Here is a 22,140-nt window from a genome sequence, read left to right as displayed (position 1 = left end):
AAATGACATAACAAATGTGCTTCTTTTAAATTGTATGTTTTCGACGGCCAATAAATACAGAGAAGTAAATTATGTATTAAAATATTCAATAAATTAAGGATATAACTAAATAAAATCAGAAATGTATAAATTCAACTGAAATTAAATGTAAGACGGAACATTTTGAGTACTCACAGCTTATTGGTCAATTTGTATCACGGCTGCAATAATATTTTAATTTAATGTTGGTTGAATTGTTTTCACAAACTTCACTTTGTAGTACAGCTGGGCGCCAGCTGATACGATTCTATTGAGAAAAGTCAATATTCAATATTAATTTACACAATTATTCGTTATAACTTTTAATGATTTGGTTCTTGTGTTATATATTATAGCGTGTCTATCTTTATGACATCGATAATAATCTAGTATGACAGCGCAAAATATTGCTGTAAAGCTTTGTGGAGTGTTGCAATCCAACGGCGAAGAAGGTATAGCGTCGTTTACATTTTATTTTGCATTTTATAGTTTTTATTTAATAACTGATATTAAACTAACATTTATTATACCATATAAGCAGAAGTCACAGCACGAGAATGGCGTTTAGTCGGTCAAGAACAGGATGGTGCACAAGTACTAACGTGGATATCGGGCAAAGGGAAAGAAGTATTGAATATAGGAGTATATATAAATAAAACTAAAACTCTTTCTACATTATACACCTTTGAAGATAAAATCAATATAATCCAAGCTTCAGTTAATTCTACGCACAGCTTATTAGTGTATGTAGTAAAAGATATACCACCAAGTGATATAAATGGTGATACCAAGAAAGAAGCTTCTTATCACCCATACCTCGTGTCTCTACTGCCTGATAAGATAGGTGTCCCAGAAGCTGTTGAAGAGCCTTCCACAAAACAGATAATGCTTCAATTTGTATACGGAAAGAGTAATAAATACAGTCCTGGTATAAGGAATGACAGATTTTTGCTTTTTAAGCATTTGGAATGTAAGTTGTACTTTCTCATATTATTTATTTCTGACTAGTAATTGCTTTAAATATGACTAATTGACTGAACTGATCATTTATTAATTTGGACCAATTAGGAAATGGATTAATTTGTTACACTAAATGTGTTATTACAGTTATTGTGGTTCTGAATGTATTCTTTTTAAATATAATACCTAAAGTTAACCTTTAAATGAGAAACTGTATTTGCCATTAGACAGCAATTATGAAATTTATTTCTGTTTTTATTGAATAATAAAAAAAGTCTTTTTAAAATATTTTGAAATTGATTTAAAATGTATGGACATGTTATAGGTTTTTTTAGCTTAAGTGTGATGAATAAATCCACTATCAAGACACTGTGTCAGACTCTTGAGACATTATGTCATAAAACTCACATTGTCTTTTTGCCACATTTTATCTTTTGTTGTGGGAATTGGACTCACAGGCATCTCATTTACAATAAGATGTCCCACTGCACCAAAATTGCATCATTTAATATATTTACTTAAATATATAAAAAACCTACAGAATAACATTAAAGAAAAAAATAATTTCAGGTATTAAAATATACAGATCACCTTTGTTTTTAAATGAATGTGATGATGGCTCTGAGAAATGGGGTTTTGATGGGATCTATCCTGAGCCAGAAACAATAGTCAATGTTTTCTCATGGGCTCAATGGGATTGTGTTAATCAAGTAAGTATCGTTAGATTTATACTTAAATTATTTGAACTGTTTAATTGTATTTAATAATATTTTCTTAATGAATTATACTACCTTTATCACTTTGTTCATATGGTAATGCAAATATCTAAGAGGTGTAACACATGACATATTCACGAGTTTACAGCTACAGTGGGTTACATTGGAATCAAAATTATAGCACCCTATATTAAAAGAAATCAGTTAATAACTTTGGAAAGCCTTCTGGGCTTTAAAAGAGATCACGAAAAGCAAGGAAATAGGCATTAAAATCAAGAAGAAGACGTTTGATACCTGTATCTTACCCTGCATTACATATGGCTGTGAAACCTGGGTTTTGACAAAATGTCACAGGGAAAAACTTGCAAGATGTCAGAAAAGCATGGAAAGGAGTATGCTAGACTTAAAACTAAGAGACAAAATGAGAAGTACAGACATCAGGCAAAAAACGAAAATAACAGACATCCTGGCTCGAATCGATAAATTAAAGTGGAGGTGGACTGGACATATGCTCAGGTGTAAAAAGGAGAAATGGAGCAAACAGGTAACAACTTGGTACCCAAGGGATGGCACTAGGAGCCGAGGACGTCAAATGAGAAGATGGGAGGATGACCTAAAAATGACGTTAGGGCCCCTCTGGATAAGAGTGGCGGCAGACAGAAATCAGTGGAAAGAGTTGGAGGAGGCCTATGCCACAAGGCACACCGAACTGAGAGATTATGATTTTATTTTAAGTGTTTTTTCAGTTATAAATGTGTAAAATGTCACAGTTCGGAAATAAAGGCTCTATTATTATTATTATTATTATAATAACTCTATCTTTTATATCCCCAGGTTCTCTTCTACATTCACTATCGAGCCCCTTCTCAGAGCTTTGCTGAAGGCGAGGAGGTCAAATCTCCATCAGAATTGACACCTACTCTCTCAGCTTTACAATTTCATGCTGATTTACCACATGAAACTGTTGTAAGTATTTAGTGATTATACATAAATACTTATATTATTGTTTTTGAAATTCAATTACATTTCTATACATATAATAAAATTGTAATTGTAGAGTTGAATCTGCACCTCTTGGAAACTGTCCCAGCACTCTGACCACTAAGCCATTTATGTTCTCATTGAGTTATGTGGAAGTCCTTATATGCTTGTACAACTTATTTATGCTGTTAGAATCTATGTAGGAGATCTTTCTTTATATGATTTCTAAAATCGTCTAAAATCAAAAGCAGCCTTATTAATTTTTTTTTTTATTCTAAAAAGTTTTTTTTTAAAAATCATATAGCTGTTTAGCTGTCTCCAAGGAGTGAAACAAAGTGATATAGGACTTCAACGTGAATTGGCTGCTGTACGCAGATGATGCAATGGTCATTGCATCATCAGAATACAAGTTGCAGGCATTAGTCACACTTCTGAATGAAGGGTGTGAAAATAATAGTCTAAGCCTGAATGAGAGCAATACAAAGATTCTGGTATTTGAACGAAATGAAGAGAGGGCGGAATGCAATATCAGTGTGGAGTGAATGAAGTGGTATACTTGGGAAGATACGAGAAGGATGTGGAAAGGCATATTGTTGCAGGGAACATGGTTAGCGGAGGTTTAGCTACATTGGTGAAATACCGAAACGTCGGCACAGCTGCACGTTTTGTTGCACACAATGCAGTGTTGGTACCTACGTAGTTATACGGCAGCGAAACGTGGGTATTACAGAAGAAGAATGAAAGAAAGATAAATGCCGTCGAAATACGATCTCTTCGTAGAATACGCGGAGTTAGCTTAGCTGATCGAATCCGCAATGAAAAGATCACAGAATGGCAGGTACGAGCGAGGATGTCACGGTGCGAATGAAAAATAAGGTGCTCAACCAGTTTGGGCACGTCGAACGAATGAGTGATGAAAGAATGACAAAAAATATTTATGAACGAAAAGTGAATAGTAAGAGAGGTAGGGGGAGACCTCGGTTGACTTTCGAAAATTCAGTAAGAAAGATACTGAAGGAAGGTTACGTAAAAAGCATGAGGACCCAGCGGAGGGCATGTATGAAGAGGTTGATGACAGTTGACGAAGCGAAAGAGGTATGTAGAGACCGTAGCGTTTGGCGCTCCATTCTATCTACCCCGCTAGGGATAAAGCGTGAAGCTATGTACAAAATGACTGTTTGAATTGGCTGATATTTTAGTTTTAAGTTCGTACAGGCCTCCCAATTTCAACCTGACATTGTTTATTCTCACGGGATAACGAATAATTTTGTATATCAATATCATACTAAAACCACCTCATGTCGTTCACATGGCGATGGCGTGGCGATATTAAGACAAATTATAGGTATAATTCTATTACTTTTTACATTTTTAACTGACTTCTAAGAACTAGGTTATCAATTTGACTTGTATGTATGTATGTGATACCGTTGGAGTTGACTATTTGATGATAAAATTGTTCTGGTTTGCTGGTTGCTTTTAGGGAACCCCCAAACATCGTGAAAATACCTGCTTCAATAATGGTTGCGGGTACCTTCGCTGTATTGTACCTACATCAGGGTAGGCAGAAGCAGCCTGAAAGCATAGTATTCCTTGTGATGTGCCCGTTCCCGTTAAGACACGTTCCCAAAACACTTTCCACCAAATTTTGTAGAGGCATTACGTGTTGAGTGGCGATACTGAGAAAGTTACCAAACGGAAGTTTCCAGAGTAACGTAAATTGTATGAGGCCAGTCGTGGCGGAGGGGCACAAGCATCCGACTGTAAACGCCACAGGTTGTGGGTCCGATTCCCGCTCGAGGAAAAGAAGTATTAAATTATTTTATCTAAGAATAAATGAAAGATTTCAGACAAATAGTGAAAAAACCCAAGATTACTCTATTATCTTAAAATTATTGGATATTATTACAACGTAACACGCACTCAACAAAATTTCTCTCTTCTGTTCTATCTTTTCTGCTTACCTTGTTGTGAGTGGGGTACAGCGTGAAGCTGACAACGTAATTCCTTTATTAAAAAATATTTTTTTATAAAGTGAAGTTTCGGTTACACTAATACTAAGATAGCCGTAAACCATAAATCTTCTTCGTCTTCCAAAACAAATTTGACTGGCAAATGTATGGTTCGCGACGGTACTGTCAGAGCATGAATAAACCCATCGCATTTACAATTTGTTCACCTGCGATTTGCGAATGCGATTCCCATTGACCTCGCCATGATGTTTTATTTATCACTATTTTTGTATAAATGTTCATCTGATTTCACGTTGTATAATATATTTTAATGTGTTTACTGTCTAGAGTACGTTTGGTATATTAGTGCAAAAATATGTATTTTTATAGATACTAGCATGTGACAACAACTAAGTATAACAACAACAAAAATAATTTTTCAATTCAAATAGTAGTTTTTGGAATTTTTAGTCTTATTCCACACTTAGAAAAGATAAAAGAAGTTGAAGAGTTTATACGGAACTTGCTATTTTCAGGAACATCTAATGAAATAGCGAGTTCAACCATATAAACTCTTCAACTTCTAATAATACTACATTTTCCAAAAATGCTATTAATTTGTAATGGCGTAGGGATTTTTAAATTGGTGCTTTTATGATAATAGATTCAGGAAGATTTATATTTGTTCAGTGATAATATTTGTTCAAATATAAATCTTCCTATATATATATATATATATATATATATATATATATATATATATATATATATATATGTCTTATTGCTAATTATTTATAGTAAGTATCACCTTCGTCAATGAAAGGCTTCAGAACCCTGACCAGCACCTTGTTCGTCCGTTCTTAACCAATCTCTACAGTATTTGTTTTGTTATACAGTTTAATAGTTAGGCCTATTAAGATGTAACTGTCGATTGCGTGATAGCCATGATTACTGTTATATCTTACTACACAATATTTAATTAGTTGTAAATAACAACAACAAAAATAATTCCATGTAAAAAATTGTTTTTAATCTTTTAGTTATATGAACTTGTCAGTAGTGTTCTACAAGAGATTCCACTAGATTAGAAGGCCAATTCTTCTGACAAAAGAAACTCAACTTTGGTTCTTTTAAAATATATTTTTGCAATAAATTTATAATTTACACACCACTTAAGTTTGGGGCAAGCCGTGGCGAAGGAACACAAAATGTGACAGGTTGTGGGTTCGATTCCCGCTCGAGAATATGAAATATTTAATATTTCCGTTTTCTTCGCTCTGCTGTCGAGGCAAAGCGCGCCGTTGAGTTCTACCAGTCACCACGCAATGCCTTCAGAATACGATGAGGGAATGGAACTCCTCTGCCTACCCTACTGCTGCGTGCGGGATACAGCGTGACGCTAAATAAAATAGTTAGGTTAATTCAAGTGCTTCTTTTTAGGAAAATCGATACCTATTTTGTATTTACGTACCTGTACACAATTGCACAGTGTAGTCGACGACTCGTGGCGTGTAACCTTGGAGTTTGCTGTAGATGACTGTGCAGATTTAATTTTCTTATTTTTTCGCAAAAGTTCAGAAAACTTCTGGGCGCCCATGACTCGTCGACCATACAGTGCGTATTTGGGGAAAATGATTTGGTTTTTTATATTAGTTAGAGCTACCGTAGTAGAGATTTTTCATACATAAATTTTGTAAATAGCATGACAAGATTTGGTCTTATGCTCTCCTACACATACATAGGTTTCGGCTGTGCGTGGTCTATCAGTCACTCAGCAGTAGAATACTCGTACTTCTATAAACATATTTCTTAATATGCGTATTTCTTCCACAGCTAAACATCCCCCTCAGTTTACCCCACATTCCAGGAGCCCATGGGGCCGCAGCCGCCTGTGGGTCGTACGAGGACGATCCGATACCACTGCGCGTGCACGACTGTAGTCTAGATCTGTATATAGTGTGCGACCAGCGCGGCATGCTTTGTGTGTGCCATCATTATCTTTATAAGGTTATTAATTTTTTTTAATTGGAAATCTAGGAAATGATTTTTTTTTTCTGTTTTCATGTGGTTAGACAGTGCCGACAATCGCCGGGATTATTATATTTCAATAAAATGAAAGCATGAAAAGTAACTACAGAAGATATTATTCATAAAAAAAATATTTAATTAAATACTACTTTTAGCCATTAGACGACTCGACAAATTCCCTGGTACTCGACGACGTAGACCTAAAGGATTCAGGCGTGAACTTCGCGTATTCAGTAACACTGCTACATCACGGATGTGTGGTGCACAATGTGGTGCCAGATCTGCCCTGGTCGCTCGCGAAGTCTTTGCGGCCATCATATATTTTGTATAATGGTGAGCGTTTTTATGAAATTTTTTTTGGAAGGGGTTTCTTAAATAAACTAGTTTTTCATTACCTCACCTTTAAATCCTTCACTTTTTTTGCTTCAACGGTTTCTTTGCTCTGCTCTAACTTTTTTGGACCTTAACACTATTATGGCCTTTTGGCCATGGATTTTTATAATATGATATTGAAAATGTTCTTATCGCTGCATTTATACTCGTACATTTTATAAGATATGTATATGTACAATTTTAAATGAAATCATCCCGTTTCACCTTATCATATTTGCGGAATATTCTTATACATATCCAAACTTGTTTAACATAAACCATATGTTGACATTTTTGTATCAAAACTAATCGATAGTTTTTCCAATTTTCCAGATCATCTTTTTGTAATGAACATTCCAATACTGTATCCTGTATGTGGTGGGCATTTATGTTGTCATACTCCAATACCCATAGAACCAAACTACAATGGATGTCTCCTTTTACTTATTTCTTCTATATATATTTCCACACACTGTTATACCAAATTAGGATTTTTTTTAATTGCGTACAATTATTAATAATGAAAATTTTAAAACATCTCCTTCAAATGATGGAGCCTCGTTTTATAAATCTTTTATCTCTTATTGACACATTGTTCTTGTACAATTTCTTCAAACTTAAATTACATAAATAATCAAATATTAATGACATATGTACGTATTTTTCTGTTAAAACTAATAGATAATTTTCCTATTTTTCAGATAATAATTTACTAGTGAACATACCAATGTTGTTTACACATCTAATAGACATAAGTCCCCATCATGAGCCATGTTGTCATATCGTGATACCCATGGAGCCGAGTGACAGTGGGCCAAGTCTAGCATCACTCCTTGGCTGGGGACCCCATAGCATGGTAGACTTGAACACCTTGGACGTTGTCACCATGGCAGTAACTGATAACGACTTGACTAATACGTTTAAAAGTTATGTAGGAATTGAGAACAAGCTGGCGATAATACATTATTTGATACAACATGAAAATAATACGGATTTGGCTGAAGAGGTAAGGATTTTTTGTTTTGTTGTGGAGCTTAGGCGATTTGCCATGAAAAACTTACAAATAAACATATGCAAATATACACACCCCATAGACCTGGAACACCTTGGACGTTATCACTATGACAGTAACTGATAACGACTTGGGTAAATATAAATATGGTTATAATATATTGTAATACCCAAATATAATACCCTAAATAGAATGTGTTTAAAACATATGTTTTATGGAAGATGAAGAATATTTTGTTTAGTCACTATTTAATGTTATTCTTCATCTTCCATACTTTCCCTCCGCTTAACATGTTAAAAATGTTCTTCCAGCTCATATCCTGGTTGTGCCTACACCAGCACGACGGGCTCGGAGCCATGCAGCGCGCCATGCAGGAGTACCTGGTGAGCAGCACGTACGCGGCCACGCGGCGCTCGTTGCCCGCCTCTGCTGTGCCGCTCATGGGCTGGCTACCCTTCACATTGCATTTGGAATTCGCTGACGTTAAGGTAAGAGATCGTTTTTGGTGGAGATTTAGATTAGAGTGTAATGAAAAAATAATTTGTAAAATATTATGTTTTTAATTTCCCCAAAATGTCTTTTTTATAACGTGGAAGAACATTTCTACTTGTATTTTTTGATTGTTCTTACTATATTTTTTCTTAAACATTGAATGAATACATTTCCAAATGCATAATATAGTATATTTAACTCCCAGGCAGGGTCAGTGGCAGTGTGCGTGTCGTGTCGCGCGCTGTGGCGGGGCGCGGGCGGCGCGGCAATGGTACTGGCGCCGCGCCAGCGCGTGGCGCAGTTCGTGGAGGACGCGTGGACGCGGCTGTGGACGGCGCTGTGCGGGGCCGCTGCGCCGCGGGCGAGGCTCCAGCCGCAAAACGTTGGAGATCGACTTGCTGTTACTCTCAAATGTTATCAAGTTAGTTTTTGTTAATGTTGAGTTAAAATATTTTGTAACAACGTATTATTTTTTCAGTGACATTCATTTGTAGTAAACAATACGAGATAAAATTTTCCAATACAAATGTTCCCATTCTTTATAAAAAAAGATGTATAAAAGCAATTAAATAAATATACTAAAACACTATTTTTTCACCTAGCCCGAGGCGTTATCCCGCTGTAGCACGCCTCTCTCCCCAAGTGCTCCAGCACCACGCCGTGCATCCTTTGCCCCCCAGGACTCACTGCCGTTCGTTGAACTAGATGTCTGTACCACTAGTCGACAGGAACATGTTATTGCTGCGGTAAGATCATCACTTGACCTAACATGCATTAAATATAAAAACAAAAGAAAACAGTTTCATTAATATCATATTTACTGATATATTGGTATATACAATCGGTGACAAACCCTAGAACTTACGAGCGGTAAGCGTCCACCTAATGACCGAGAGCAGCGGCACGGCGGGCGCGCTGGAGAGCGGCGTGCACGCGCTGGCCACGCGCTGGGCGGCCGCGCAGCTGGACGCCGCCCGCGCCCTGTGCCGCTCCGTCGTGCGCTCCGTGGCCCCTCCGCCTTACCATGTCCGGGGATTCCCCTTTGTGTATGACGTTTGATGCTTTGATTGACCAGTGGGTTGCGTGTTGATTTCGCTTTTATTTTTTGCGTGTATGATTTTCTGAGTTAGACTGTTATTTGGTTGTGAATTTTGTTTTTTTTTTTAAAGGCTGCCTTTGATATTTTTGCCCGTGTGGTTATTTTCTTTCTTTTTTAGTTGCTACGTCTTTTATTGTTATCTTCAGTTTTTTTAATGTGTTTTGCGAGTTATATATTTAAAATTATAAAATATATAAATATTTTTTATGTGATTTTTTTCATTGATTGTTTTTTGTTCATGGTGTGTTTTTCTGGTTGTCATTATCATTTGTGGTAATTGTGGTTGTTGTGTTTAAGATATTCTGCTTATTTTTATTTGTCACATTTCTTTAAATCATTCAATTATCTATAATTTTCACATATGATGGTTCTATTATACGTTTAGCGTATGCTATGCTATATATTTCGTTACTTTTATTTTACGTTTACAAATTAATGTGTGTATTTAAAATACAATATATTTTATTTATAATTAAATATATGTTATTTTCGTTCCAAAATAGAGATGAGCTAGAACCAACACTAGCTCTATACCTATTCCGTACACTGGAGCAGTATTATGCAGCAACGGATTCGATCGCGTTTCCACTGCCTCAGGGCTTCAGTTCGTTCTTCACGTATCTCGGGTACAAAGCGTTACCGTTCCACGCCTTCGTCCAGTACGTGCATCGCAACGTGCTGGAGTTGCAGATTGATGTGTTAAAAGCGATCATTGCTAGTAAGTATTGGATTTGTATACATTTTTTAGAGTAGTAAATATAAGGTCAGTCGTGGCGCAGGGGTTTAAGCGTGTATCTAGAATCGACAGGTTGTGAGATCCATTCCAACTCGAGAATTTTTTTTAATTATTAAATATAAGATAAAAATTTAATATTTTCTAGGGAATTATAATTAGAAGTTTGGATGTTTGTTTTTGTTTTGAACATGTGACTCAAATTTCGACGTTTCTCTCCTCTGTATCCGTCATGATTCGGAAAGAGTATAAACATTAAAACATATTTCAAGCCTTATTGTGTTTAAAAATGTGCATTAACTTATAACGTGACAATTGTTTTACACAACTTGTCTTGTCAAGTCTGTGTCTCCTTGTTTTATACAACCAGTAGGTCGTGTTAAAAAAATGTGTATGAAAATTATACGTATATTTATTTTTAAAGTGCGAAGTGCGGCTTGTAGGTATAATATGTAAAATGTAAACAGGTAAAGATGACTCTCGCACAGTGGACAACAAGCTGCGTCTCATACAGCTGGTGGGAGAGGCGCGTGGGCGACGCGCGCTGGCGGCCTGGCCGCACCGCGCCGCCCTGCTGCTACGTGCGCGCGACCACGCCGCCGCGCTACTCAGCGGCGGAGCGCCCCCCACCCGCGACCGCGCGCCCCACCGCCCCGTGCACGACACTGGTATACTACTGTTCCCTTTTCAACGTGTATATTCTTGCATTTCTTTCTGGGTGTACTATTAAGAAATTTAATTATTAAGTCACGTCTGATTCAACCATGAAATATTTGCAATTGTCGCCTGCTCGTTACGCGGCCCCACTGCTGGCGACCACGTGTAACAACGGCTTGTAGCAAAGAAACCATTACATTTGCAGATATCCTCGTCTCGTCTTCGACGTCTCAAAAATATATTTATTTCAATAAAATAAATTAAAATGATGTATTTTTATTTTAGGCATAGCGGCCCTACCGTCCGGTGAACGTTTATCGCCGTTGGATACGTTCTTAGATCTGCTGACTGCAAAGGCCAGTCTTAATGAGTTGGACTTCAATCTCATCATAGAAGCTACACTGGCGTCTGTCCAACAAGATACTATTGCTTAATTTTATAATTGAAGCCGACGTGGGAGCAGTGGAAGTTACGCGTAAACACAATGGCTGCCGATTGAATACCCTTTTGGGGATGAAAATGAATATATTTAAATTATTAAATTTAAAGTTGAGACTCGTTACTCAATACGATATTTGTCGAAAATTGACCGGTGCATAGGGAACGGATACTTTTGATACTAGATTCTCCGACACCTTGCTTTGCGTAGTAGGCACATGTATTTATAGTCCAAAGGATAAAACAATTGATTAGAAAAAAAATATTAATACATTTATGACTAGATGTCTTTCTACGTATAGTAATTATTAATGATTTAGAAAACTATGATTATATTTTAGCAAGCTTTTCTCAACATTTAATTATTATTCAGTTTATAAATAGAAAAATTATACCATATTAAAGAACTGTTCAAAAATAGGATGGTTTAAATAAGGAGTTGAATACATTCCAACTACATAACCAAAGATAAGGATTTTAGATACTATTTCCATCACATTATTTATATAAAGCACAAAATATTATAGCCTTTAATTTTCTTGATGAAAAGAAAAAAATCTTAGGAATAAAATTGAGTTTGTACATCACATAGGTCATTTAGTGTAACTGTGACGACATGATTAAAAATGTTTAATCTTAAATTAACAACATAAAATAAATTGTGATAACCGTATAAGAATTTCGACATAGCTCAAAAAAAGTCTTAATCAGCTAGAACGCTTGAGCCGTATGCAGAAGATGCGGGTTCGAATTTCGCTACATTCAAATTTTTATACATTTTCTAAATATATTTCACTAATTAAATTAATCTAAAATTAGTAAACTTGTCTTGTGTAAATATTTTTTTATGTGCAATAAATATTTAAGTGCAATATTTATGTAATGTTAGAATAATTAAAACATTCTATTATATGTAACATTTTGTTTTAATTAAATCCTTTTCTAATTTTTTAAGTCATACTTTTATATTCAAATGCATATAATCTAGGGATGAGTTCGATATATCAAAACGTAACTTAAAACCGTTATGTTAAGGAAAACATAACGTATCGATACATGTTTTTAGAAAACCGTTTTTACAGAAACTTAAAACTCAACATAGCTGTGATCTGAACAAAAACGTAATAACGCAAAACTTCTGAAACGTCAAACGATTTTATATCGAAACTAACTTCCCCTCTTTCTAACTAACTTATTCCGAACGGGCGTAAATGAGATAAGGCGAATATCTGATGAACTGATATTCGCTACCTCTCTTTCTATCCATATATTCTTCACGGGTGTAAAAGAAATGAAGCGAATATCCGATAGCTAACTAACTAGCAGATTCATGTTTTGGCGGTTTTCTTAGTTAGTTACTAGTTCTTCGTTGTGAAATCGAACTTCTAAATAAATGAATAAGGTTGAAATTTGGATTTAAAATTTGATTTTGTATTTTAACATTATTTCAATTTAATTACTAAATATTGTTTTTTTAACTTATGTTTATAGTTTATAAAGCATGTTTTATGTAATACTAATTAAATATATTCATCATTATATTATAATTTTATACTTATGATTGTGCTTATTGACAAGTCGAAAAAAAAACGATATCTGAAAACCGTTTTTGATATCGATACGAAAACCATATATCGGTTTCATAACCGTTAACGGAAAAAAACGATAACGCCCATCTCTAATATAATCTAGTATTTTAGAATATTCTCAAAATTGATTTACAGTCTGAGCTTTGAGGCCAGTGGTGGCGCAATGTTAAAGGCGTGCGCTATAGGTTCTAGATTTTTACTTCTCAATGAAATGAAATATTTACTATTTTCGTTTCCTTGTTCTGGTAACGAAGCAAAGCGCCGTATAGTGAAGTAAGTTCTGCTACTCAACATCCAATGCAGACATCGGCGGAAAGTGGAGCACGGAAATGTCTTAAACACTAGATTGCTTCTGGGTTGCTATGAGCGCGATACAAAAAAAAGAGCTTTTTTTCTCTTGCAGCTCAAAAACTTGTGAATTTATTCATAAAATATTGTTTTTTTACATTTTAATGTAATACATGAGTTTAATAGAAAAATCAAATTAAAAGACTTTATTTCAAAAAACAGAAAAAAATTATTTATATACATACAACATTTTAGTTATAAAATGGATTGTAAGTAACCCAATGAGCCCTTTTTTGTTCTTTATCACTTTTATGTGACGTAAACAATGATTTAAACACTTCACTAGTCTGAGGATCTTTGGCCACACTGTAATCTTTCTTAGTTTTCTTATATGAAGGGTCTTGTTCCAATTTTGTCGGAAATGCCCTTTTTGTAGACCCGAAATGGCCTCTAGCTTGTTTGTTGGGATTAAACTTTGGTAAAGATAAAGGTATTGTATCAATTTCTTTTTTAATAATACTGCCTTCTTGTGAGTCAATCTCTTTTTTAACTTCACTTGAAGTTGATGGGCCTTCACTTGAAGTTGTCGGAACTTCATTAGATGTTGATGGCACTTCAATTGAAGTTGAAGTTATAGTTTCTATTTTGACATCCGTTTTATTTGCTTTTGGTTTCTTTGTTTTTCTATTTACAATCCGCACTGCCATCTTATCTTTGAGTTTTTCTATATCTTCTTCAGTTCCATTGAGTACTATGACATCATTGTCGGTGAAAGGTTGTAGGCACTGAAAAAAAATTAAAAAAATTGTATTGCTTTTGTGTAATACCCACAAAAAGAAGGCTTATTTGTCAAATATTGTTCAGAGAAAGGTGTTTCTTTATTAAATATTATATGTAGGTATAAACTTCTTATATGCGTAACGTAAATTATGATTAACTTTTGGAAGCCATATATAGCCTGCATAGGTTGTGGCGTAGATAGTGTTGAGCATTAATATTATTTTGTAGTTTGTTTGAATTGTAGATAAGCACACAAATTTTATAGCAGATATATGTTTGTACATGCAGGGGTAAAAGATTTTCTTGTAGAAAAAATAAGCAACCATTGTTGTTTAGATATTGGTATCCTGGATTTGGCTCTTATTACTATAATTATATTACGATTTACAAACACAACAAATGCTCTTATAACTTAAAGGAACAACAATACTAACCATATGACAAAGATTTTGCTTGACTTCCTTAAGAGCCCTTTCAGCAAGAACACATCCACAACTCCATAAGAATATAAAACGAAATTTGCCCGTCATTTCCAAACCACTTATGGGGCAAATATAGGGTGCACTGCCGTCCCCCACTGCACCATCAATCTGTTCAGTTTTTGTATAGGCAGGGTTTTTCACTAATTTTAAATCTTTAATGTCCTGAAATTAAAGAATGAAACAAATATGTAGATACTTAATTTGAATATTATTTTTTTATTTTTAATTGCTATATATTCTATGTATTTAATAAAATTGTTGTGTACATGTAAGACAAAAAAATATGTAAAAATGTATAATAATGTTAACATAATGAGGCTCAAACCAGGTGTGGGTTTGGGTCTCAAACATTAAAATGCAAACTCCCCAAGCACTGTAATTCTATAAAGCCTACATTGCCACAAAGTAATATCAAAATTCTTATGTTTGTTAGGGTTCCATACCTCACAAGGTAAAATGGAATTCTTATGGGATTATTACATTATCTGTCTGTCAGAGATATCAGGCTATCATTAATATGAAATATTCAGGCCTGTGGTCCCTTAGAACACAAAAAAATTCGCTTCTAAGTTAATGCAATCAAAATATACAAGAATTCATGTATCAATATTGCTGTATTTTCTACATAATACTATAAAGCAAAAAATACAAAAAGTGAAAATTTACAGATTTTTCATAGAGAAAATGAATACAAACTTTATGTGTAGTTCATTTCATACACCTTGCATATACCTTCAAACCTACATTTGTCATTTTATAAGTTGACCTACATTTCTAAAATCTGTATGGAAGCCTCAGAGTGCAAGTCCAACTCATACTTAATTGTTTTTTTACAAGGTAGCTTACTTGCAAAAATAAGTTATAAAACATTGATTAAGCCCAACATTCTTCTTACTCAATAAGATAGATAAATAAAACTCTTTATTGTATACATAGTGGAAATAAAACATTTAACAAGAGAGATAGGAATAGCAATATAAAATAACACATAAATAAATAGTAAAACAAAAGACATAGAGTAGTATGCAAAGGTGACCTTAGCACTATTAGTGATTTCTTACAGGTAACTTTAACTGTAAAGTATCAATAAAAATGTTGGGCTTAATTGATTAAGGCTCTTAGATGGTGCCCAAGAGGCGCAGGTTCTAGTGCCATTACATAATATTTTCATTCCTTAGTTTGTGATTAACACTAGATAACATTAAAATACCTTCAAGTTTTTGATGTGATTGATAGATTCTGGTTTCCTCTCCTTATCAAGTAAAGATTCAAGTACAGAACTTTTGCTGTAAAGGCGTCCTAAGCCACACGCCACAATAGGTTCTTGTAAGGCTTGTTGTGATAAAGCACAATTCCGCCATTTGAAGGAACGTTCAGCATCTTTGTCTTTCTATATAATAGAATAAAATAATTACTTTGATGTATATTTTATATAAATAAATTAATTTCATTAAAATGTATTCTACCTGTTCAGGTTTCTTTTTCAATCTAACAAGTTCATCTCGTCTTGGTATAGTGCCACCATCACAACCCATAGTGAATTAAATAAGAGTCACAAAAACAATTATGTAATAAAATTGTTAATAATTAGCACTATTTAATTATTTACTTTATTATTCTACTACACGGGATATAAATAAAAGAATTGGCTTTTCTACTGGTAAGGCAATATAATTATAAACAGTGCCTTTTGACATATGACAAATTATAATTTATAAGACATGACACAGATAATGGAAGAATGTCGTACTTGTACTTAAATTAAATTAGATCTATCCCTTACACGAGCGCGGTCGCGCGGTCGCTAATTATTATTATTAAACTTTACAGTGTATTAAATCAGTATATTAATAGTATAAAACAGTAATAACTTTGTAGAGTACGTATTAACGTAGTCCAATCAACAACATTCAACAAACGTATTCTGCCTTTCCCTAACTTTATTTCAATACAGAATCTTTCAATATATGATAATTTTATTCTATAAATAAAAGAATAAAGTAATATTTTAGATTATTTAACGAAAATCATAAAAAGAAAGATGTAGTGTTCAATTCCAATCAAGTACATTTAATATTGCAAGGCCCTGGATATATTTTAAATACCTAGATGAAAATATTTGTAAAATAGCTTTGTAAAACATATTTGTGTATAGTAAGTATACATTAAGCGTAAAACGTCGTTTAATACCAAGCATTAAAACATATTTATTTTTCTGGCCTTTCATTAGTTTCATTGTTATAGTTGTCATTGTCAAACCATGTGACAAATTTACAGCTGCAATATTTTGATTATTTATTATTTCTTAACCTAATAATGAGAGAAACTTATGTCATATGAAATAATCTTTATTTTAAACTCAGAAAGTTTATTATGCCCGTAATAGAAATGGAACGAGTTCCAGAAAATGGTTCCGATTTTGATTCTGCTAGCGAAAATAGTATTGACGGTATTACATCTGGGAAAGGTATTATAAAAAAGAAAACAAGAAAAAGGGGAATCATTTATTTATCAACTGTTCCTCCTTATATGAACGTTGCAAAAATAAGAGAAATTTTTAATCAATTCGGTGATGTTGGAAGGATATATTTACAATCAAGTAATAGTAAGTATTTTGAGGTTATAAAAAAAACAATCAGCTTCACGCTGTATCCCGCACACAGCAGCGTAGGCACAGGGAACCTGGTGTTAACTCCGACACTATTACCACACGACACGAATATGATTTAGTATGCTTGATATAAATGTTTAATATTTATTAAATTTATTTTAGAGCCAGGAGAGAAAAGAAAACGAGTACCTAATTTATTTACTGAAGGGTGGGTGGAGTTTGAAAAAAAGAAAATTGCGAAATCAGTTGCTGCTAACCTGAATAATACAAAAATAGGTACTAGAAAGAAGTCTCGATATTATGATATGATATGGAATATTAAATACATACCTAGGTTTAAATGGGTACATTTAAGTGAAAGGTTAGCTTATGAAAGAGCAGCCATGAAACAGAGGTTGAGAGCAGAAATATCTCAAGCCAAGAAAGAAGCTCACTATCTACAGAGTAATGTTGAAAAGAGTAAAAAAATAAAGAAAAAGAAAATGACTTTAAATGCAACTAATGACTAAGATAAAGTTATTAAATGAAGTTTTTATCTTTGTGTTTGTTTACAATAAATATTTTTTTTATGATAACTAACTAAATTAAACCATTGTACTTGTTATAAAATTTAAAAATAACTGTTCAATACAATTTTTTAAAAATAAGCTTCTAAAACAATTTATTTTTGAGAATAATTTACTCTTCCACTTATAATTTCCTCAACTCTCATCCTTTGATGAGAGTTCAAAGGGTCTGGTGTTAATTTTTGTATATATCGTCTCGGTGGTATCTTATGTGACAAGATGCCTTGTGAGAATTCTCTATGAACTCTCACTCCATCTAAAGCATTTGCTTGCAATTTCTCAAAGCTGTGGAGTTCTGTTAAAAATTGATGATGTTGCGCTACTTTAGCCCAATGATAACGATGTCGGCATACAACACGGCTGAAATAACAATATTGTCACACTTCATTATTATATATATATTTTCACACTATTTCTTTCACTTTCGGCCCAATTTTGATATTGGCCACAATGTCCTTAATATTTTAAAATATATTTATTGTTGTTGTTAATAGAGAACAGAGGGACTTAAAAACAGCAAGAGCTAGGAAGAGAGAATATAATTCCTCTCAAACCATTGTGTATACTCATAATTTTTATTCATTCATTGTGTATATTATTAATTTATTACATATTTATATTATAACATTGTATTGAGTGGCTGAATCAATACTGTGCTTTGTCTTGTCACATTTAAGCTTATAAGAGCTGGTCAATTCATTGACCTGAATGAGAATTGAACCCACAACCGTCATGTTTACATCCAAATATTGTTGTGCCGAGTCAGCCTCATTCACTTATATTGAAAATCAAATATATCTTTGTGTATGTTTATTTATAAAACCAGATACTCACTAAGCTAAAGACAATTTTGTATATGATGGATATATACTGACATCAGATCTAGCTAGCTCAGGAAATCCAGGGTACACTGGCACTTTCCTTTTTTTTTCTACTTTTTCTACTGTGTCTTCTTTTGTATCCATTTTTAAACAAGGTTTTATACAATTTTATAGGTTTTGTAAATATGTGAAGTTGATATTGTTGCTATGGAAATATGACATAGACAATAGTTTTTGTGTCATATGATTTACATATAAAAAAAATATTTAAGCAGTCAGAACGATTTTAATAAATTTCTTTGCATGGTTTGTCACATACATTTGAAAAACAATATCAATATGAAATCCTAAAAACAACACAAAACAAAACCAAATGAAAAATGAACCATATAAATAAAAACAAATTGTATTTAATATATTATAATGAAAAATAAATAATTAGATAAGCTTTAGGTTAACAATTTATTCACACATTAATAATAGACCTACTTCAGAGCCACCTGTTTTTTTTGGAATTTTTTTAAAGTTTATATTTTTGTCGAAATTGCGCTTCAAGAGGATGCTGAAACTGCTGCAATTCTACTCCTGCATACACAATCATTGAATTCATTCACTAAAACTGAACACAAAAGTGATTTGTCAGGGTTTGAGCTGTAGCAATCAAGTACCTGAAATGATAATAGATTCTTCATTATTATTAGGAAATTAAAGATGTTAGAAAATTTATAAAAACTTGCTTACAATGAGACTCAAACATGAGCATATATGATACTGTCAAGGAATGTAGCTAAATAATATACATATACATTCTTATCAATCCAAATCATGATTATTATTTTTTTTGTTACAACTTCTTGGAATCTCTGTAGGGAGTTCTCAAAAATTTCCAATACTCTAAGATTTTTGCTAATTTGATTAGATTTCTTATGTTGCATTCCTTACTTAGTGTTAATTTTAGAATAACACAAAAACATTTCAAATATTTAATAAACAGCATTCTCTCGACAATCATCAACAACAGAAATTTGTAAAAATCTCCCTAGAGATACTAACAATAAAAATAAGTTGTAAGAAATGTACAAGAATTTGATGCCACATTTTTATTATATTCCTTAGTGTGGAATAACATTTAAAAAAATAAGTATGAATCAACTAGCTACAGGAAATGAAGTAAAATTTAAAATGTTAGAAAAGTTTTAAAATTTCTTCACTTCCCATCGAAATTCAAGACATACATATATACTAAAAAGTGGTGATGTTGTTCAAGACCAATTTTGAGAGATAATTATTAGCCTATATAGAGATTGCCTCATTATCAGAGTGAGGAAATATTTTTTTTATATTTCATTTTCTCAAGTGGGAATTGAACCCACAACTCGAAGTGTTTACAATCGAATGCTTGTGCTCCTGCATCATGAAATTTGTTATTTTATATTATTTTATTGAATGGTACCTTAGCTTTTTCATCCTGACAAGGTGGTAATTTATTTACAACTTTATCGGCTTGTACAAGAGCAAATAAATCATTTGCTTCTTTAAGAGTCTTTTGGTATTCTAAGTGCATTCCACTATTAATTTTTTCGTGAGCTCGTTTCAGGTTTTCTATGCGACGCGCCCAATATGCCTCCTCTGCGGCGTGTTCTTGTTGCTTCATTGTATCGTAATAGGGAGGTGGCACATATTGAGGTTTTGGTGGGGCTGGTTTTTCATTTTGCTGGAAGAATGGGAAATAGACCTATACTTAAAAAGTGTCTCAATGTAACGTTGCATTAATTACTATATAAGAAAGGTCGCCTTAGCAAAGTAGTATGGACTTCCTAATAAAATCTAATAACATTAGCAGGACTAACCTTAAGTCTAGTGAATTAGTAGGATGAAGCTATGTAAACGTAAATTTTGTAAAATATCATAACAAGAATCAATACATTAAAAAATAACAATAATTAGGGAATACTTAATATATATTTGTTTTATAAATATGACATGGACGTAAATTATGTAATGTAATATTTAAATAAAATTACTTTAGCACTAAGCTGAGCCTGTATCCGGTCTAGTGCTTCTTGTGACACTTGTATAGCATTTTCGTTGTCGACACTAAGTTTTCTAGTGCTTTGCGAACCACCCATGTTTATAAAAATGTATTTGTTCGAGTAATAATATCGGCAAATCCCGTCAAAAAGGCATTTTTGACAATAAGTCACAAGTAAAGCTGTCATCTAGTTAGACGATCAATGTAGCCAACATTAATTTATTTTATATTTTATCTATGTGCTTGTTTTTTTTTTACTTTTAATTTCTTCTTAAGCAAATCAAAAAATATATAAGAAATTAACAGAACCTATTTTATTTTAATAGTTTCAATACTTAATAAGTAAAATAACATAAAAATATATATTCATACAGTTTATCTACTCCACAATAGATGGCGGTAGTTACATGAAAGCTAATTCAATTTTTGTATTCTTTTGTATCATGTATATATTTAAGTAACTTTATAATGAAATATATACATGATACAAAAAATAAATGGACCGTCGTGGCCCAGGAGCACAAAGGTGTGACTGTAATGCGACGGTTGTGGGTTCGATCCCCACTCGAGGAAATGAAATATTTATTTAAATTTATATTTCCATATCTTCGTTCTGGTGTCGAGGCAAATTACGGCGTTGAGTTCCGCCACTCAAAACGCAAAGCCTCCAAAATTCGGCGGAAAGTGGGGAATTTAATTAGCTTTAGTATTTTATCTTATTTGTTTAATTTTAGTTTATAACGGATTTCCTTTTGTAAAAAAAAACTCGTTTATTAACTCGTTAAGTTCCGGTGCTCAATAATGTCTCGATAATTCGGCGAAAAGTGGAGAAACTGAGTGTCCGTCGTGAACTGAAATCGTGAAACTATTTATAAATATTATTAGAAATAAGAATCGAACTCATAACCACAAAATATATGGTCAGAGGCAAACCGACTGTGCCACGGTTGACTCACAATGCTAGACATAGTGGAATGTGGTCAGCGAAATGACTGCGTGTAAGAGACTTAACAACCTACAATTCAGGTCGGGTTGGCTTTATAAGGGCTATATATAAAGTTACTCTACAAAGTTATATTCGGCGTTTAATTTGTTTTCGGCAAGAGTTACACTAAAATTAGAGAAGTATTTTGTTTGGCTCATTTATTTTTAAGCATTTTTTATATCTGTAGACTAAAAAAATAAAGTCATCCTTGTAATATTTACGCTATTTCATTGTGTAAACTATTCAATTCCGAGATCTAACGTTGCTTTTGTCTAATTTAATTTAACAAATATTATGTTACCAATATTGAAATGTGTCTATCTGGAAATATCGATCTATATTATAAAAAAAATGAGACATATGTAAAATATACTATGTAATTAATTTTAATTTAATTATAAGAGTGTAATATGGACCCACTCAGTATTAATATCACATAATATATCAACACCAAATTTCCCTTAGTTAATTTATATAACATCTGTTCATATATTATTAAAGTAAATGATGTAAATTACAAGATTTAGT

General features: G+C 33.2%; 5 protein-coding genes across 6 annotated transcripts; 2 read left to right on the top strand and 3 right to left on the bottom strand.

Annotated features, from left to right (window-relative positions):
• Positions 1-233: 233 nt before the first annotated feature.
• On the top strand, positions 234-12,375 carry pigeon (gamma-secretase activating protein pigeon). 2 transcript variants are annotated; one of them, XM_085190933.1, is made up of 14 exons: positions 234-470; positions 557-988; positions 1,549-1,688; positions 2,529-2,660; positions 6,461-6,634; positions 6,811-6,988; positions 7,729-8,033; positions 8,351-8,527; positions 8,737-8,952; positions 9,134-9,277; positions 9,390-9,577; positions 10,134-10,348; positions 10,831-11,031; positions 11,306-12,375. In XM_085190933.1, the coding sequence occupies exons 1-14, from the start codon at positions 410-412 to the stop codon at positions 11,452-11,454; spliced, it is 2,712 nt and encodes a 903-aa protein (XP_085047059.1). In that variant the 5' UTR covers positions 234-409; the 3' UTR covers positions 11,455-12,375. The 2 variants fall into 2 exon arrangements, with proteins under 2 accessions (XP_085047059.1, XP_085047060.1); XM_085190934.1 differs by having other exon boundaries at positions 235-470; positions 560-988.
• A 1,151-nt stretch (positions 12,376-13,526) lies between these two features.
• On the bottom strand, positions 13,527-16,309 carry LOC146535990 (replication termination factor 2). The gene is made up of 4 exons (XM_085190936.1): positions 16,064-16,309; positions 15,808-15,987; positions 14,550-14,759; positions 13,527-14,120 (listed from the first exon to the last, which is right to left on the bottom strand). The coding sequence occupies exons 1-4, from the start codon at positions 16,130-16,132 to the stop codon at positions 13,587-13,589; spliced, it is 993 nt and encodes a 330-aa protein (XP_085047062.1). The 5' UTR covers positions 16,133-16,309; the 3' UTR covers positions 13,527-13,586.
• Positions 16,310-16,828: 519 nt separating this feature from the next.
• LOC146535989 (uncharacterized) lies at positions 16,829-17,766 on the top strand. The gene is made up of 2 exons (XM_085190937.1): positions 16,829-17,202; positions 17,371-17,766. The coding sequence occupies exons 1-2, from the start codon at positions 16,971-16,973 to the stop codon at positions 17,715-17,717; spliced, it is 579 nt and encodes a 192-aa protein (XP_085047063.1). The 5' UTR covers positions 16,829-16,970; the 3' UTR covers positions 17,718-17,766.
• LOC146535988 (uncharacterized) lies at positions 17,048-18,893 on the bottom strand. The gene is made up of 2 exons (XM_085190939.1): positions 18,609-18,893; positions 17,048-18,134 (listed from the first exon to the last, which is right to left on the bottom strand). Exons 1-2 carry the CDS (start codon positions 18,737-18,739, stop codon positions 17,870-17,872), a joined length of 396 nt encoding a protein of 131 aa, XP_085047065.1. The 5' UTR covers positions 18,740-18,893; the 3' UTR covers positions 17,048-17,869.
• Positions 18,894-19,043: 150 nt separating this feature from the next.
• LOC146535987 (uncharacterized) lies at positions 19,044-20,805 on the bottom strand. The gene is made up of 3 exons (XM_085190938.1): positions 20,620-20,805; positions 20,049-20,309; positions 19,044-19,263 (listed from the first exon to the last, which is right to left on the bottom strand). The coding sequence occupies exons 1-3, from the start codon at positions 20,722-20,724 to the stop codon at positions 19,147-19,149; spliced, it is 483 nt and encodes a 160-aa protein (XP_085047064.1). The 5' UTR covers positions 20,725-20,805; the 3' UTR covers positions 19,044-19,146.
• Between the last annotated feature and the right edge of the window lie 1,335 nt (positions 20,806-22,140).

This window comes from Heliconius melpomene, chromosome 10 (assembly GCF_056956725.1).
Source record: "Heliconius melpomene rosina isolate 202511_hmr_F chromosome 10, ASM5695672v1, whole genome shotgun sequence".
Taxonomy (NCBI): Eukaryota; Metazoa; Arthropoda; class Insecta; order Lepidoptera; family Nymphalidae; genus Heliconius; species Heliconius melpomene.
This window is presented reverse-complemented; position numbering and strand designations above follow the sequence as displayed.

What these genes read in the sequence shown, in the direction of transcription:
- LOC146535990 (XM_085190936.1), bottom strand. Translation starts at nt 16,132, where the DNA reads ATGGGTTGTGATGGTGGCACTATACCAAGACGAGATGAACTTGTTAGA. An exon ending in TGAAAAAGAAACCTGAACAG is followed by an intron (nt 15,988 to 16,063) that starts GTAGAATACATT and finishes TCTATTATATAG; the next exon opens with AAAGACAAAGATGCTGAACG. An exon ending in ATCACATCAAAAACTTGAAG is followed by an intron (nt 14,760 to 15,807) that starts GTATTTTAATGT and finishes CTTTAATTTCAG; the next exon opens with GACATTAAAGATTTAAAATT.
- LOC146535988 (XM_085190939.1), bottom strand. Translation starts at nt 18,739, where the DNA reads ATGGATACAAAAGAAGACACAGTAGAAAAAGTAGAAAAAAAAAGGAAA. An exon ending in ACAAAATTGTCTTTAGCTTA is followed by an intron (nt 18,135 to 18,608) that starts GTGAGTATCTGG and finishes TTGTTATTTCAG; the next exon opens with CCGTGTTGTATGCCGACATC.
- LOC146535987 (XM_085190938.1), bottom strand. Translation starts at nt 20,724, where the DNA reads ATGGGTGGTTCGCAAAGCACTAGAAAACTTAGTGTCGACAACGAAAAT. An exon ending in AGGCTCAGCTTAGTGCTAAA is followed by an intron (nt 20,310 to 20,619) that starts GTAATTTTATTT and finishes CCATTCTTCCAG; the next exon opens with CAAAATGAAAAACCAGCCCC. An exon ending in GTCAGGATGAAAAAGCTAAG is followed by an intron (nt 19,264 to 20,048) that starts GTACCATTCAAT and finishes TTATCATTTCAG; the next exon opens with GTACTTGATTGCTACAGCTC.
- LOC146535989 (XM_085190937.1), top strand. Translation starts at nt 16,971, where the DNA reads ATGCCCGTAATAGAAATGGAACGAGTTCCAGAAAATGGTTCCGATTTT. An exon ending in ATATTTACAATCAAGTAATA is followed by an intron (nt 17,203 to 17,370) that starts GTAAGTATTTTG and finishes AATTTATTTTAG; the next exon opens with AGCCAGGAGAGAAAAGAAAA.
- pigeon (XM_085190933.1), top strand. Translation starts at nt 410, where the DNA reads ATGACAGCGCAAAATATTGCTGTAAAGCTTTGTGGAGTGTTGCAATCC. An exon ending in TGGAATTCGCTGACGTTAAG is followed by an intron (nt 8,528 to 8,736) that starts GTAAGAGATCGT and finishes TTTAACTCCCAG; the next exon opens with GCAGGGTCAGTGGCAGTGTG. An exon ending in AGGAACATGTTATTGCTGCG is followed by an intron (nt 9,278 to 9,389) that starts GTAAGATCATCA and finishes GACAAACCCTAG; the next exon opens with AACTTACGAGCGGTAAGCGT.